Source organism: Odocoileus virginianus, chromosome 32 (genome assembly GCF_023699985.2).
Source record: "Odocoileus virginianus isolate 20LAN1187 ecotype Illinois chromosome 32, Ovbor_1.2, whole genome shotgun sequence".
In the NCBI taxonomy this organism is placed as follows: domain Eukaryota; kingdom Metazoa; phylum Chordata; class Mammalia; order Artiodactyla; family Cervidae; genus Odocoileus; species Odocoileus virginianus.
This window is the reverse complement of record NC_069705.1, coordinates 41,077,964-41,095,433: the sequence shown is the minus strand read 5'-3', so window position 1 is coordinate 41,095,433 and position 17,470 is coordinate 41,077,964. Positions and strand designations below refer to the sequence as shown.

Here is a 17,470-nt window from a genome sequence, read left to right as displayed (position 1 = left end):
TGTTAATACATTCTACTTTTTTGTCCATTCTATTACTTTTTCAGTTTGATATTGAAACTCCAATTAAAAATCTTTATTTAGCTACTTAAAAATAATTGTAACATACAGTGGAACCATATGTAGCTTTGTTCTATATTTTCCAAGTCTCCTGTAAATGTGTTATCATACTTTCATAATTTAAAAGATAAAGAGAAAAAATTAGATTCAGTAATCTGGGTCTGATTCGGATGGCTAAGGACTTTGTTCTCGTTGGGCATCGTGGATGGAAAAGCTTTGCTCTCGTTCGGTCTCTGTCTGACTCTTTGGGACCCCATGGACTGCAGGGAAGTCTTAGATGACGAGAATTAACTCATCACTTGGAACAAGCAGATCATTCAGTGGGAGCTTCATGTATGCTCTCAAGTGAGTCAGTACACGGTGATGTAACCAGTGTGGTGAAAAGTGAAAGTTAGTCACTTAGTCATGTCCGACTCTTTGTGACCCTATGGATATCCCCACCAGGCTCATCCATGGAATTCTCCTGGCAAGAACACTGGAGTGAGTTGCCATTTCCTTCTCCAGGGGATCTTCCCGACCTAGGGATCAAACCGGGGCCTCCCGCGTTGCCGGTGGACTCTTAACCGACTGAGCCACCAGGGAAGTGAAACACAGTGTCTATAACCAATGTGGTACATATACTTTTTTAATACTGGATTTTTATGGTACCTCAATTTTAAAGCATTATTTATTTCTTCCTGGAAGTTATTATAGATTGCTCCTGAAGATACCTACCTACATGGACACAGGAGCAGGTAGAATATGGTTCATTGGGGAGTTCTCTGATGTAATTCTCTCCGTGGTGTGAACCAGTCAGCTTCTGAATTATTTTTTTCTGCATTAGACTTAGTACTCTATTTTAACTAATAGAAAGTGCTTCCATTAACTGTATAATTTTAATTTCTCAGAACAAGAGTGTGATTTAGATTTAAGCTGGCAAAAATCATGTAAGTGGTAGAGAGCTAATCAATTCTGGAAACACTCAGATTGGCCTTGTTCAATTTTAAAGTTTAGTGTTACTTATACTCTTAATTCTGGTGATTAAATTTTCACAACTTAGGAATGTAGAGAAAAATACAGCTGTCACAGTGTTCAAATGACTTTTCTAATAAATCTTTTTGAAGTTTTAATATGACAGCATGCATCAGTTACCAGTGTTACCTCTATTTTAGGTGTTTCTTTATGGTGTGAGATTACCTCTGAGGGTGCTGCAGGGAAAGACACGCATTTAAGACTCAATCTGATGATTGACATTCCAGTATAATTTGGTGTAATGGGATTTAATTTGTTTGTAGATAAACTTACCTAAAGGGACCATCACAAGAACAGAACTCTCATAGCTTATGTAAACAACAGAAAATTAATTAACATGGAAGTACTAATTAGTTTATCCAATTTGCTGGCAGAGCTCTGGGGACCCAGGCACAGAGCTGGGCTGGCACATGTGGTGGTGGGCAGAGGTGGGGAGAGGTGCAGGTCTCAGGGATGCTGGAGAGTAGAGGTGGTGCAGGTCGGGGAGGGAGGCCCTAGCAAACCACTGTGTCATGCTGCCTGCTCAGACCTCGGTGCGGGGCACAGGAGAAAACGCCTGGACCTGTGGCCACATCCCCGACTGTGGACCTGGCCCCAGGCCTTGGTTACCTCCGTGATTTCTCTGAGGCTCCCCCACCCTACCTGTGTGTCTGACAGCACTTGCTTCTTATATAATGTTCCTTCTCCCTGCAATGTCTCTGTATCTTGTTTCCTCTTAAATGTCACTCTAGCACCTTCCTCAAGGAGCCATCCCTGCTTACAGAGTTAGGGCATCTTCTCCTGTGTGGACCTTCACACCTGCCCTTGGGAGCATGGGTCATGGCTCATGTGTTCTGCTTATCCTTGTGATTCCTTGATTTGTAGACACCTCTGCCACTTAATGGAGAAGGCAATGGCAACCCACTCCAGTACTCTTGCCTGGAAAATCCCATGGACAGAGGAGCCTGGTAGGGTCCATAGGGTCACGAAGAGTCGGACACAACTGAGCGACTTCACTTTCACTTTTCACTTTCATGCATTGGAGAAGGAAATGGCAACCCACTCCAGTGTTCTTGCCTGGAGAATCCCAGGGAAAGCAGAGCCTGGTGGGCTGCCGTCTATGGGGTCGCAGAGAGTTGGACACAACTGAAGCGACTTAGCAGCTATCACTTAAGGTAAGCCCTGGGGGAGAGGTCACAATAAATGAAGGAAGGAAGGAAGGAAGGAATGGAAACCTCCCTCAATGCTTCAAATACCATCTCAGTCTTTCTGGTCTCTGCAGAGCTATTCCTGACACACACACCCCTCCAGAAAACTTAGAGGTTACTCTCCCATTTTTCACTTCCTTTTACTATCATATTTTGTTTTGCTTGCATGTTTGTCTCTCCCTGAAAAGATACTCCCAGTACTTGGTGTGGGACCAGCAACACAGTGAGTACCTAAAACGTTTGGGAAATTGTTAAATGAGAAAGGGAATAAATGGTGGAGAGCAGGTCCTCACCTCTGAAGTCCCATGTGAAAGAGATGAAACATGAATAGTGGGGAGAAGGGCATAAATTCATAATGGAGCAGTTAAGGCTGACTTCCTAAAAGGACTGGTAATTAAAACCAGTGTTAAAGGATGACTAGGACTTCACCAGATGGTGGTGGAACACCTAAAAATTCATATGCAGAAGAATGAAGTAGAGCCCCTACCACACTATGTACAGAGACTGACTCACAATGTATTGGAGACCTAAATGTAAGAGCTAAAATTATAAAACAACATAAGCTTAAATCTTTGTGATCTTAGATTGAGTAATCATTTCTTAGATGTGACACCAAAAGCACAAGCAAAGAAGGGGGGGAGAAAAGGCTAGTTGAACTTCATTGAAATTAAAAATGTTTGTGTTTTAAGGGTCACCGTCAAGAAAGGGAAAAGAAAATGCACAAAATGGGGAAATTGTTTGCAAATTAAATATATGATAAGAATGTATGTGTAGTAATTACAAAGAACTCCTCCATAAAAAGAGACAATAAGCCAATGAAAGGATGAGCAAAGGACTTGAATCGATACTTCTCCAAAAGAGATGTACACAGAGCAAATAAGCAGTTGAAAAGATGCTCATATCAGTAGCCATCAGAGAAATGCAAATCAAAGCACCATGGGACAGCATTTCACACCCGTTAGGATGACTGCAATCAGAGACAGACAACGACAAGTGCTGGTGAGACTGTGGAGAAACTGAATCTCTCATAAACTGCTGTGAGGACCAGGCGGAAAGATGGCGGCGTAGAAGGACGTGGGCTCATCTCCTGCACGAGCTCCAAAACTGAAACCCACTGCTGAACAACCATCGGCAGGAGAACATTGGATCCCACGAAAAAAGATACCCCACACCTGAGGGCAAAGGAGAAGCCCCAACAAGACGGTCGGAGGGGCGAAATCACATTTAGAATCAAATCCCAGACCCACCAGAGGCTCTCGGAGGGCTCAGACAAAACCTTTTGCACGCCAGGACCCAGAGACCCGGCAGAGGCTGAGCCAGAATTGCATTTGAGTGTCTCCTGTGGAGGTGTGGGTCAGCAGTGGCCTACCGCAGGGACGGGGTACAGGAGACCTAGTCACACAGCTTGTGGCATAAGCCTCTCAGAGGAGGCTGCCATTAACCTCCATAGAGCCGCCAAGCAGATGACCCACAAACTAAAGAGCAATTATGCCAAAGAAATTGTCACTGTTAAGAAAGTTCTAGGAACCACAACAGATTTCCCAACCTGGGGATCAGACAAAGGGACTGAGAGCCCCCAGGGGATTTGACTTTGGAGGCCAGTGGGGTTTGATTACAGAACTTACACAGGACTGGGGAAGCAGGCTCTTGGAGGGCACAGACAAAACCTTGCGCACACGAGGACCTTTAATGTACTCTGCATATAAGTTAAATAAGCAGGGTGACAATATACAACCTTGACATACTCCTTTCCTGATTTGGAAACAGTCTGTTGTTCCCTGTCCAATTCTAACTGTTGCTTCTTGGCCTGCATAAAGATTTCTCAGGATGCAAGTAAGGTGGGCTGGTATTCCCATCTCTTTAAGAATTTTCCATAGTTTGTTGACCAACCTAGACAGCATATGAAAAAGCACAGACATTACTTTGTTGACAAAGGTCCATCTAGTCAAAGCTATGGTTTTACCAGTAGTCAAGTATGGATGTGAAAGTTGAACTATAAAGAAAGCTGAGCACCAAAGAATTGATGCTTTTGAACTGTGGTGTTGGAGAAAACTCTTGAGAGTCCCTTGTACTGCAAGATCAAACCAGTCAATCCTAAAGGAAATCAGTCCTGAATATTCATTAGAAGGACTGATGCTGACGCTGAAACACCAGTCCTTTGGCCATCTAATGCAAAGAACTGACTCCTTGGAAAAGACCGTGATGCTGGGAAAGATTGAAGGCAGAAGGAGAAGGGGATGACAGAGGATGAGACGGTTGGGTGGCATCACCAACTCAATGGATATGTGTTTGAGTAAGCTCTGGGATTGGTAATGGACAGGGAAGTCTGATGTGCTGCAGTGCATGGGGTTGCAAAGAGTTGGACACGACTGAGCAACTGAACTGAACTGGAATGTAAATGGTGTAGCCACTTCAGAAAACAGGAAGGTATTTCCTCAAAATGCTAGACATAGGATTAGCCTATTACCAGAAGTTCCATTCCATGGTATATATCCAAGAGAAATGAAACATATGTCCACTCAAAAACCAGTTCACAAATGTTTATAGAGGCATTATTCATAATAGCCCAAAATACCAATAGCTCAAGTGCCCACCATGAAATGGATAAATAAATCATGGTATATCCATTAAATGGAATATTATTTAACAACCAAACAGAAGGAAGTACTGACACAGGCTATACCATGGATGAACCTTGAAAACATTTTTCTAAGTGAAGCCAGTTATCTATCACAACCACATGTTATAGAACTGATCTACATGAAGTGATCAGAATTGGCAGATCTATATAGAATTGGATTAGTGGCATGACTGCCAGGGGCTGAGTTGATGAGGGACAGGAGGTTGACTGCTAAATGGTACAGGATGAAAATACTCCAAAATTGATTGTGGTGATGGCTGTGAAACTCTGTAAATATGCTAGAAATCATTGAATTAAGTGGGAAAATTGTATGGTACACAAATGGTATCTGAATAAATCTGTCATCATAAAAAAAAATCACTAAAGAAAAAGGATGAGTAGTCATTTTCAAAGGGGGAGCAGAAGGATGCACTTCATCCCCTCAGCATGTGCAGAGGCACGGGTGAAGGGGCCTGACTTGGTCTGTGAGCACCGAGTGGTCTAGTGTGGTTCTGGTTTAACCTGGAGGGTAGGTGCTTCTGTTCCGTACTAAGAGGTGCTAAGAGGTGAAGGCTCTGTCATTTAGGAAATGGACCTATTAACAGAATCAGAACACTTTTAATTTCCACATTGAAACTTTTGTTGAAATTTGTTCCTGTTACTTATGTATTATCAATAACTACCTTTCAATTCAAATGAACACATTTGACCTTCTAAATATTCTAAGTGTGTTATGAGTAGGATTTCTATATGTCTTCTAAACACTTTGTCATCACTGCATAGCATTTGGTGACTTCAGTGTTCAGGAAGTGGCCCCAATGAAGTTGGTAAATGAAGCAGAGAACTAACCTAAAAATGGAAGAGTCCTAGAAATTTTCAATAAAACCTGGAAGTAGAGAAACAGTTTTCCTACTAATCACAGTTGTGTTCCTGAAAAGGCGAAGTGGTGATGCTTCTGGATCAACTGCTGCTCAGACTTCCACCCTTCTTCCCCTCCTCTGTTCCTCTGTATTGATGTTACCTGTTCCTTCTCAGCCTCTTCACCATGCAGATGCTCTGAATTTGTGGGGCAACTCACACTGTTGTGCATTGGGGTGCAGCATGGAGTATGGTTTGGGTGCCCATATTTTAAATCACATTCAGCTTCTCAGATCTGGCGACAAGACTTCCATTTTAGCTATGTTTGGCTCCAATTTAGAGAGATATTTTGTACAGTCTAAACTATCACAAAGACTTGTTCCCTTTGAAAAATAAATTTAAGCTAAATTCAGAAGCATTTTAAAGACTCTGTACTTTTTTTTGAAGTTTTTTTTTTCATTTATTAGTTGGAGGCTAATTACTTTACAATATTGTAGTGGTTTGGTTTTGTTTTGTTTTTTAAGGCAGGTTTAAGTCCCTTTCAACTTCTTCCACTGCATACAGATGCCAAAAATTGGGGAAAATAGGTTATGATAAGTCAAAAAAATAGAAGATACCAATTCAGGTGAAACTGAAGTGTAACAGCCATCACCTGGCGAACGATGTTCTCACTTTTGCGGTGGCGCTGTTTCTGTGTGACAGCCTGAGTAATGCCCAGACCTGACAGTAAGTGACCGCCTCTGTCCACGGTGCTGAACAGCCCCTCGCTTATCAGCTCCTGTGAGTCCTACTGTAACAGATGAGTGCCTTGCCACAAAGGAAGAGCCTTCAAAATAAGTGCTGTTTTGCTGACACTTTGGGACAAACTAAGGACACTCTGACATCGGGGCAAGTATATTTGTTACAGAAGGTTCTAGTGGAAGTATTTACGGCTCAGGGAACTGAAAGTCACCCTGCAGCAACCTTGGACCCCTCGTTACTAAGGGGCTCCTGTTGGGGTGCCCATCCTGGGTCTCCTGTGTTGTCACAGGGTTGTAGACTATTGGGTCCTTTTGATATTTCATACAAATTTCCTTTAGTTTGACAATGATAAAATAGCTCAAGTCCCACGAGGCTAATATTTATTTTCTGTGTGAGATTATCAGAAATAGATATGGCATTTGACTGAACATCTGTTTCTCAAAGCATCTTTAAACGCTTATGAGTACCTATGAATGTGCCATTCTATATCACAAGGATTCCCAGTGCAAACGCATGCGCGTGTGTATGTGTCCATCTCTGTATCCGTGCCAATCAGAGCACAGAAGGCATACAGACAGGAGAAGCATTTATATAATTACATGTGTATAAAAATGTATGTATTTATGTTTGTACTTATATATTATGTAGTTACACATATTTGCATTCATATACATACTCATATATTTAGTATGCATGTATACATGTGTGTACATATATATGTGACTAGGTCCCCATGGAGATATTAGTCAGATGAATGACTGAATATTTATGTAAATATAGTTGGTGTGGCACAAACTACATAAGGAATGTCAGCTTATACTGTTAAGATGATGAATAGGGATTGATTATAGTACAGTGTAAACCTTGGGGAGATTCCCTCTTCAAAGGAGGAATGGAATTTCCATTTTCAAAGACTTCTAATTCTGAGAAATACCTGGTATGAGCGCGAGGAATGCCCAGCTGTGGACTCCGCACAGCCCAGGTAGAGGGGAGACAGCCCCCCTAAACCACTGACTGAAGTGCAAAGACCCTCAGGGCCCATAAGAAGCAGCTGGTTCACCTCGGGGCGCCTGGTCAGTGGGGTGTGTTGATTGAGGCTGGTCCTCAGGAGGGTGTGAGACTCGATGAGATACGGGGCCGAGGTGACAGCATGACCAGCGTGGGGACTTTGGTGCAGCGATGGGGTGGACGTGGGTAGGAGGCAAAGACAGGAGACTCTCCAGGTCCAGATGGTGGGAGTGGCATCTCTGCTGGAAGCAGGCACCTGAGGGGCTGGGGTCCTTCAGCACCAGCAGCTCTGGGTCTGTGCGTCTGAGCTTGGGGAATGTCGTCAGCATACATGACAGGTCCTTCAAGTCATGTAATTAAGTGAACACACCCAAAGAAGCCTTGAAAAGTGAGACAAGCAATGGGTCAAGAGCAGGGCCTGGGGGACATCATGTTTTTAGGAGAGAGGTTGTTATGGCAGCTTGTGATATTGAAGAGACTGAACTGGGGCAGCTCCTTGGAAAACAAGAAATTAAGTTTAGCATAGCGTCTTCATGCCATTTCTGTGAGGACAGTGGAGTTGATGGGAGAGGACTGCTTGCGCCCTTGAGTATTTGGTCAGTGCTGAGAAAGGAAATGGCAGGAGCCTCCTGTGTCCAGAATCCTTAGGTGTCATGGCTGCATCTCAGGAGCATCTGTCACCCAGAAATATTAATAGATCCCTGGTCCTTATGGCCAGCTTGCCCACACGATCAGCCAGAGGAGAATGCCTTCATCTCTTTGGGCATCTGTCTTCCTGGCTGAATGAAAGAAGTATATATATACACTATTGATACCATGTATAAAATAGATAAGTGATGAGAACCTACTGTACAGCTCAGAGAGCTCTGCTCAGTGCTCTGAGGCGGCCTAACTGGGAAAGGAATGCAAACTAGAGGGGGTGTGTTCATACATACATCCAGCTCCGTGTGCTGTGCAGCAGAAACCACCGTGACACTGTGAAGCAACTATATTCATAAAAATTACTTAACAAAGAAAAATAATCAGGGCACTTGCGTCCCGGAGCCCTGGGAATCAATAAGATGGAAGTCCTAAGCAGCATTGAATTCACAGATAAAAATGATGTGAAAATATTGTGGCGTGTCAGTGCTGCACTGGGAACACAAGCTCTTGGGTCTCTTGGCGTCCCAGCGCATCTCTGCCTGGCAGTGAGCATGCATTTGAATTGAATAATCTTAGGACCCTGTTTTTCCTGAGAGATTCTAAGAAATCACTGAACTGCCTTAAATCAGGCTTCCTTGGAGGGTAGGTCAGCTCCCCAGAAACATTGCAAAGTCAACCATGGCATTGTCGGGTAAGCAGAGGTGTGAGCTCACAGGTGATGTGGCTCCCAAGCAGGTGAGAGACACTACACATAGCAGTCTTCTCCTTGACAAAATATTTTGAAAATGCTTAGAAACAAACTTGTGTGATTCTTTCCCCAGAGACTTATGCTATCCTTCCCCGAAAGTGTTCCACCATCTAGACAAGTCCTACTTCTCCTGCCAAACCCAGGTCACTGTTGCCAACCCCGGGCACTCCTAACATTTGGTGATTGATCAGAATGTGCGAGGTTTGAGGGAGGATTTATGTGATGATGTCATTCACTGCTGGACCAGCCCTGGGGGTAGAATCCACTGCTCCCCCTTTGATAGACAACTTGTGTCCTGTGTATTTAAAATTGGAGCAAAGACAAACTCAGATGATGGTAATATTAACAGCTAATATTTATATATGGACTTTGTGCCAGAAATATTGTTTTCCTTTATTCTTAACCTGTGTGCATTTTAAAGAGTGCCTTTCCCATTTCAAATTCACACACATTCACCAAGAACTCAGTTCATCCCTCTCTGTCTCCCACCTAACCCCTAGGACCAGCCTCCTGCTATACACTGCTATTAATTAGAAATAGCTTCTGGTGAAATCTGCCGTTTACCACTCTAGGCTTCCCCTACATTTATGAATACACAGAACCACGTGTCACAGTGAAATATTACCAGTGCCTCCCACCCAGCATAAGTTCTCACACCCAGTAGGCTCTGTACGTATTTATTGAATGATATTAAAGACAGTGCTTTCGTAATTGGAAATGAGATGCAGTCTTCAACCCTTGACCCTCTATTTCTTAACATTTCAGAGTTTTTCCATTTTAGCACACAAGATTTCATAGAATGATCAAATTATGATTTATTCACGTGTTCCTTGTTGATGAACAGTCAGGTTTCTTGAGCTATTATATTTTGTCAGGTGATATTCTCCAATAGTCCTGTTGTCTTATGGTCATATTATTATATACCACGATGTCATTGTCGGGCCACACTGTGACCTGTCCTGTGTGACCACAGAGTCATGCTGTCCTTTTGTCATGTTATTATAAGCTGTGCTGTCTTATCGTCATGCTGTCATCAAGCATATATTGTCCATAGTTGTGTCGTCATGTATGTTATGTGTATTACCATGTAGTGGTGTCATACAGCCATGTCATGCCTGTATGTGTGTCTGTATGTCCTGTTACCGTATCACATGTCATCATATCAGCACTGAGTTGTGTCGTCATAGCTGCTGCATGTTGTCCTGAGTCACACAGCATCACCCCAAGTGCATGGGGAGTGAGCGCCATATCACCGTGCCCTCTGTGTGTCTGGGAAGCATGCCTGGTTCCATTCCAGGGGTGTTTTGCCCGCGGGGCTCTTGCTGTGGACCTCCTCCCCGTGAAAGCACACGGAGCATCCTGTGTCCTGACTCCCGGCTGCCCTGAGGCTTCGGAGATGAAGGGTCCGCATCCCCTTCACTCCCGGCCTGGGGGAGAGGAGGCAGACTGGGCACACGCCCAGTCAGTAATGAGTACGGTTGGCGCAGCCCACGGCCCAGCCTCTGAGGCCACGCCCCCACCCACCCGGGCCACGCCCTCCACCTTCAGGCCACTCCGCCAACCCAGGCCACGGCGCAGCTCAGGTCACGCCCCCCGGTCAGGCCACGTGTCAGCTCAGGCTTCACTAGCAGCTCAGGTAACACAACCCCTCAGGCCACGCCCCCTGCCCAGGCCACGCCCCTAGCTCTGGTCTCCCAGGCCACCCTTCTCTGCCGCAGCAGGTGCCCTGCGCCCTGCGCCCAGCCGACCGCCTGCCTGGAGCACCGGGACCCAGTCTGCTTCCTGCCAATGGAGCACTGATGGGAAGAAGCAGCCTCAGGAAAGGGCTGCCCTGTTCTCAGTGATCTTGAAGTCGGCTTTGCCAGCAGCCCTGGTGGCCTCGCGAGTCTGTGCCAGGGAGCTGGGCAGGGCGCCTGCAGGGCTTCTGAGCATCAGCTGTCCCCCCGGGGCTCCCTGGGGAGCTGCTGCCAGCTCACCCCTGGGTCACCTCGTGAGAAGGGCGGGGAGGTGGGAGAAGGGGGAGGTGGTTGACTCACTCACAGGCCTGAGACAAGCAGCTTCACCACAGAACGCTTTCTGGGTTCACACTGGTGCCCCTCCTCGCGGAAGGATGAGAACACGGGCGCATTCGCACAGGAGAGCGAACTAGCTCCAGCAGGCCAGACCTGCAGTGTGGGCACAGGCAGGTTCTCCAGGGTGCTCCTGGAGCTGGGACAGATTTCTCTGTCTTGTGTCAATTAGCATAAGTGAGTGTAGTCGTCTCCTAATTTAAATGAGACTCTGCACTAATGATGATGAACTCACAATGCATCACGTTTATTCCCTCATCACTGATGCAGTCTTTACCGGTGGTCTCTGGGGAAGAAGGTGATAACACAGAGAGAATCCTGTGGGTCCACGGGATCCCACCTTTCCTGTCACGGGATTCCAGGATGTGATCAGCTGGCGCAGGGCTTGGGGAGGTATCTGAGCACAGGGAGGCAGAAGCTTGGAAACACGGGGCCAGAACCTCACCCGCAAAGCCTGTCAGTGCCTGGTCTATGCATGTTCAATCCACTTAAGCAGCAGCACAACCCACCTTTTAGACAGGACCAGATGGGAAGCCAAGCTGGAGGGTCAGGGCCTTCACAGACCTCGCAGCCCCAAATCAGGGAAAGCCCCCACCTGAGTGGCCACATCCGTATCCACACTTGCCTGTGAGTTAGCTGCTTTACAGCAAATTTCTAGTGACGTGAAGCCCATCAGCAGCCCAGTGTCCCCAGGGTCTAGGTCCCCTGAGCCTGTGGTCAGGGGTCCAGGCTGCACCCCCTCTGTTGCGTTGCCTGGCGCCAAATCACTCTTTCCACCCTCCTACATCCTCCCTTCATCCCTGGACTGTCCCGCCTCTCCCCAGACCGCCTCGGTTAAGATGCTTCATGGTTTAGACCAGTGAGCCCAGTTTCTCTCTCTGCCATGGCTCCTCCCACTGCCGACTGAGTCCTGGGGAGGAAAGGAAGGTCCCAGATCGCAGGCACTGACAGCCCCTCTTATTTGGGAGAAATGCCCCCCAAAGCCCCCATGAGCCACACCTGCTCACCCCAAGTCCATTCGTTGCCACAACGTGAGCCCTGAGCATCCCGCTCCCTCCAGAGCTGTGGCCTCTCCTGTGACTTCCCAGGTGGAGGCCTCGGGGCCTGGGCCTGGTGCCTCTGTCCCTCCCTGCCCCTGACCAGAGAAACCCCAATGCTACCGTTCACCTCCTAAGTCAGTTCCTGGGAAGCTTCCCACAGCCTAGCTGTGGTTTCCGCTCCTCTGAGCTGCTGCTGTTCACCGCACGTTGTCCAGCCTCTGTGACATTAACCACATTGGCGTCTCTAAGGCTGCCTTCCTCCTGTCTGTACAGAGGGTGCAGAACAGGATGGGGTGTAATTGGGGTGCAGATATTCCTGTCAGGTGACAGGGAATTTATGGGAGGTGTGGACTCAGTGGTCTTCATCCATTTCTGGGAGTGTCAGTGTTCTCACGTGGGTGTCCTGTGAGCTGACAGTGTCCAGGATCCCGTCAAGTCCATTGACCCACACCCTTGGGAGGGGAGACACCTCGTGCAGACCTTCCTGCTCCCAAGCCTCCCCGCTGCTGCTCGGGAGACATCTGTGTTACATCAGCTCCTTCTATGCAAGCTCAGGCAGGACCCCCGGGCAGGACAGGTTCTAAGTGTGTGCTCGTGCTGCTTGTGTGCGCATCCGCCCGGTGCATCCAGCTGCCGGTGAAGCCCCAGCGCTGGTGGGGCTGCTGTCCGTGTGTTGCGGGCCCTTGTACCCAGACAAGAGGTAGGGGTCCCTGGGTGGGGGCCCAGGGCCACGACTCTGAGATGTTCAGAGAGGCAGTAAGTGTTGAAATTCAGAGTGGGTGTCGTTACAGTGAGGTCCACGGCCCGCCGTCCACTTGGGTCACCATGCGGGGCCAGTTGTTATTCTGGCGTGTGTCTCTGATGGTGAGATGTTAATGTGTGGAGGTCACAGCCCTGGTGATGAGGCTTACGTGGGCTCGGCGCTCCCGGCGCCCACTTGTTCCCTCCAGCTCGCCGGGTGTCAGGTGCTCTGGGCACTGTTTCCCTGACTCGGGCTGGCTGACCTGGGAGGCGTTTGCAGGATGTGCTGGGCCCTCACTGCCTCCTGTTACCAAGGCCTGCGGCTCATGGCAGAAGGCCATGCTGGACCCTTAGGAGAAGAACCTGTCAGATGTGCACATGGTGCTGGACCAGCCACCGCATGTCCTGGGTGTGACACACGGATGACGGGTTCTTGTGATCTTGCTGAAAACGATTCTTTAAAGGCTAAGGCCTAGATGCATTAATAATCGAATTTGAAATGGCATTTGCTTAAGACTTGCGTTCTGGAGAAGTTAATATGCCACGGGCTCAACTAATACCATCTCCCCACTTCTTCTTTGAACCAGAGAATGATCTTTGGTTCACAGAATCTGAATTCCCTGAAGGTGTCAGCTACTGAGCCACCACCATCGTCATCATCATCGTGCTGTTACTGTGGTTTCAACTTGTGGGATAGTTTTGAACACATACAACATAATAACCTATGGAGATGAAGTCCACTGAGAATGTCTTGAATTTGTGGATCAGTTTTGATGCAAATTCAGTTATCATTGCACGATTCTTGTACCGAGTAAAAACCTAGTGTTGTTTGGTCCCTTCCAGGGCAGCAAGGGCAGAGTGGGTCAGGGTCGATGGTGGGGCTGGGCGTGAAGCCCTCTGCCCTGTGGCTGCCCCTCCCCCGCCCCATCGTCAGCTCCCAGTGGTGACCTCCCTGCAGATGGGCCGCCTGGACCCTTGTCACAGTGACAAGAGCCCCTGCGGCCTGGGACGTCCCTAAATGCAGGCGGTGCTGGCGGCACCACCTACACGGAGCAGCTAAGTGTGTGCAGTGAGCAGAGGGTGGGGTGCAGGAGCTCCTGGTGAGCTGGGGAGGGTGGGCCCCTTCACAGTGGGTCCTTGGCCTCTGTTTGGGGAGGGGGTATTATATCTGCCCTGCGGGGCTTTCCCCTGGGCCTGGATTTGGAGGGAAGGGGAGGGGGAGAGACCCCAGGGCTGAGAGTCCTGTGTGCAGCCGGCTCTGCTGTCCAGGCTAAAGCTCTTCTGGAAAAGGAGCCCCTCTGTGCAGGGTCTGGGGGGACGGCCCCGAAGGCCCGCCTCCACTGTGCTCGCAGGTGCCTGACTCCTGCTAAGGTGCAGCCCGCAGCAGTGTCCCCAGGGGTCCTGGGACCTCCCGCAGAGCCTGGCGCCCAGTCGTGGGCCTGCTTTGTGAGCACTGGGTACTTGTCCATTTGAGTGTTTTTACTAAAACACAGCCTTATACGTTTGCTCATAATTATTTGTGCTTGAGAGATCTAACAGAGTTGTAATCGAAGTAAAGTTTTCAATATTGAAATTTAGTGATAAATATATTGCTATTATTTCAGCTAAGTAATATGAGTCATGTACAACTGTGAACATGTATTTTAGTGTGTGCAAATGCATATGACACAGTTGCTGTCATTTAAAAAGTGCATCATGTAAAACACCTGCAACAGTGGTTTCTTTACAATAAAATCTGCCGAGATGCAAGGTCGGAGCTGGTCGTCCTGCCTGGCGGCCAGGTTGCAAACCTGCCCATCAGGCTGCCGCTGAGTCTGTCTGTGGCTGAACCGGGACTGACTGATGTCTCTATCTGTTCTGTTTGCAGAGTCGCAGTGTACCCTCTGCGGAGAGCCAGAAGGTGAGTGCCCCTTGTCCCATGAGCCTCAGGTGGGCACACCTTGTCCTGTGATGGACACTGCGGAGCCCGTCAGAGGCAGGTTACAGATCCGTAGCCTGGTCTTTGCAGTGTTTGATGGAAAAAGTGAGAAGAATCAGAACCGAGCATGGGACGGGCGCTGGGCAGGAGGTGCTCGTCTCCAGAGGAGAATTGGCATTGCTCCCAGACCACAGCACTCAGATGTGGATTCAGAAATGTTTGAGACATGTTTTTATGGGCTTTAGATAAATTAGCTGGTGTGTAACAGCCCTCACATGCAAGGAGGCCTCTGGGTGCCCTTCCTTCCTAGTTGTCAGGGTCGGAAACTTGAGAGGGTAGAGTCTGAGCAGTGGCCCCCCCAGCAGCGTGTGGCATGTCTCCCCCACAGGGTTTCCATCCACACATGGGATCATGCCACCAAGGTGTCTGCCCACAAGTTGAAAAAAGAGTGAGCAAGAGGTTAACTTGAAAATTCCATCAAGCACTGCACTACCTGGATTTTGTGGACTGTTTGGAACTGTTCTGTGCTGTTTGAGGATCATATGGTGACACGCAGAGCTACGGTTAGCTCAGATACTGATGTCTTAAGCATCACTGTTATGGAAACCTGAAATCTGGGCCCTGGTGTTTCCAGGGTCAAACAACATTCGGGGTTTAAGGTCCTGGGGAAGCTGCTCCCGGATGACGGCTTGGAGCGGGTTTCATCTGCATGATGAGGGAACCTCAGAGATGCCAGGGGTCATGGGGGGTTGAGGGTCGTAGGGGGTCAGAGGTCCTGGGGGTTGCGGGTGTCCTGGGGTGTCTGGGGGTGACAGATGGCGTTCTCCAATGTGTCCTGTGTCTTTTCCTATTGTCTTAGCTTCTTACTGTCATCCCCACATGGGCCAAGCCCATGCCTGGGCCTCCCATCTAATCCCCTTGTCCCCTGTGCGCCCACTTTTTGTGGAAGTGTGTGCCACACACACTGCAGGAGTCTTGAAGCGTGAAGCTGTTGTACCTGGTGGTGTCTGCAAACCCGTGCTGAGTTTCACTCTCCCTGTTGCCGTGAGCCGCCGTCTGTGTTCCGTGGGCTGACGGTGTGTGCATGGGGTTGTTGGGGGTGAGTGGAGTCAGCGGAGCCTGGCGCGCAGGGAAGGGTGAAGCGCTGACTCAGGCACGTGTGTCATCTGGAATCCAGGCTGGGTCAGCGGGTGTCGGTGTTTCCATGGATGCCCGGGGGGCAGGATGGAGTGGACGAGCCCTGGCTGGCTGGCAGCAGTGCACGGTGGAGCCAGGCCCAGGTCCAGGCAGAGGCCCAGCCCTACGTTCTGACCCGGGCCTGCCTGACCAGGCAGAGGCCCAGCCCTACATTCTGACCCGGGCCTGCCTGACCAGGCAGATGCCCAGCCCTACATTCTGACCCGGGCCTGCCTGACCAGGACGAGCTCGCGGCTGCGTCCACCTGCCTGAGGTCCACCCGAGGTCCGGGTCAGGAGCGCTGTCAGCCCAGCAGGGGGACCTGCTGGGGGAGGGGAGACACATCTGTCCTTGTTCTGGGGTACATGGGCCTGTGGATGTTTAATCAGAGTCCAGCTTTCCTTGGTGTGAGAGTGACCCCAGCCATCCAGCCGGAGGGGCCCTGAGGGTCAGGGTGGTCTCAGGCTGCAGTCAGGTGGCCGTGGGACCAAGGCTGACCCCTCGCAGGACTCCTCCCCTCTCGCAGTCATTTCAGGGTTTCAGACACGCAAGTAGGGTTGCTCCACACCAGCAAGCAGGAAAGTTTGGATGGCACGGCCTCAGCTGTGCTTTATTTTTTGAAAAGCACGATCATATGAATATTCATACATTTTTAAATCATTTAAGTAATTAGTCTGAGTGAGAGCTGGCTGGGTGCAGTGAGCAGAATCTGAAATCAGCTTTTTTGTTCGTAATTTCTTCAGCAGCTTCTATCAGTCAACTCGTAAGCCTGCTGCAGAGCAAGGATCAAGGCCAGCAGCTGGCGGCAGGATGTTGGGCCCAGATCTGGGCCCAGGCACTCATCACACCCGGAAGGTTAAGGCATCAATTAATTGATGGAGCTCCCTTTCTTGTCGGGGCTGTGAACAGCGTTTCACCACTAAACCAGTCAAGTGGGAAACACCTATTTGCATTTTAATGATGAGTTCTCTGGGAGAGAGCAGTTCCTGGATCCAGACTGAACAGTTAGCGTTGCCTTAGATGATAGTATCTGTCATGCCAGTGAGACTGGGAACCAAGCTGTGGGAGGCTGGGGACCTCAGGACTGTGAGGTTGTGGGTTCCTGCACTGCGGAGGCCTGCTTTCCAGAGACCTTGAAAGTTTAATTGTGTATAAAATGCAGATCACAGTTTCAACATGCCAGTTGCTTACACTCTCTACATCGCAGGGCTTCTGAGATTTGGATGACTGTGTTTTTCTGAGATGAGGATGTTTAATGAAATTTATTGTTATTTATTGGAATCTTCCTTTCTACCCAGAACATAGAGACCACTCAACTCTGAATGCTTGCGAGGTGGGGTGTGAACGTGTAGAACTTAGTGAACCAGATTCACATTACACCAACTTACCCAGGATGAGGACCCGTTCCAAAAAAGAAAAAGTCCAAAGTTTACTAACAGCAGGCTATTTGTTGACAAAATTTTCTATACTAATTTAATAAATTAGACCATCTCAACTTGTATCATTTTCCTAATGGTTCCTAATGGTTCCTGTTAGACCTCGGAAGTAACTGGATGTCATACAGCAAGGTCACCTTCTAAGGTTTCCTTGACATTGAAAGGCTCTCTGAAGGTTTTGCATGATATAATCCATCACTGTAATGCAGGGAGATAAT

General features: G+C 48.4%; 1 protein-coding gene across 7 annotated transcripts in view; it reads left to right on the top strand.

Annotated features, from left to right (window-relative positions):
* Positions 1-17,470, top strand: part of DLGAP2 (DLG associated protein 2) — a 620,511-nt gene that overhangs the window by 344,527 nt on the left and 258,514 nt on the right. For all 7 annotated transcript variants that reach the window (XM_070460164.1, XM_070460165.1, XM_070460161.1 and 4 more), the window contains one exon: positions 14,590-14,622. In XM_070460164.1, coding sequence (XP_070316265.1) covers positions 14,590-14,622 — 33 coding nt within the window. The remainder of the gene's footprint in view (positions 1-14,589; positions 14,623-17,470) is intronic.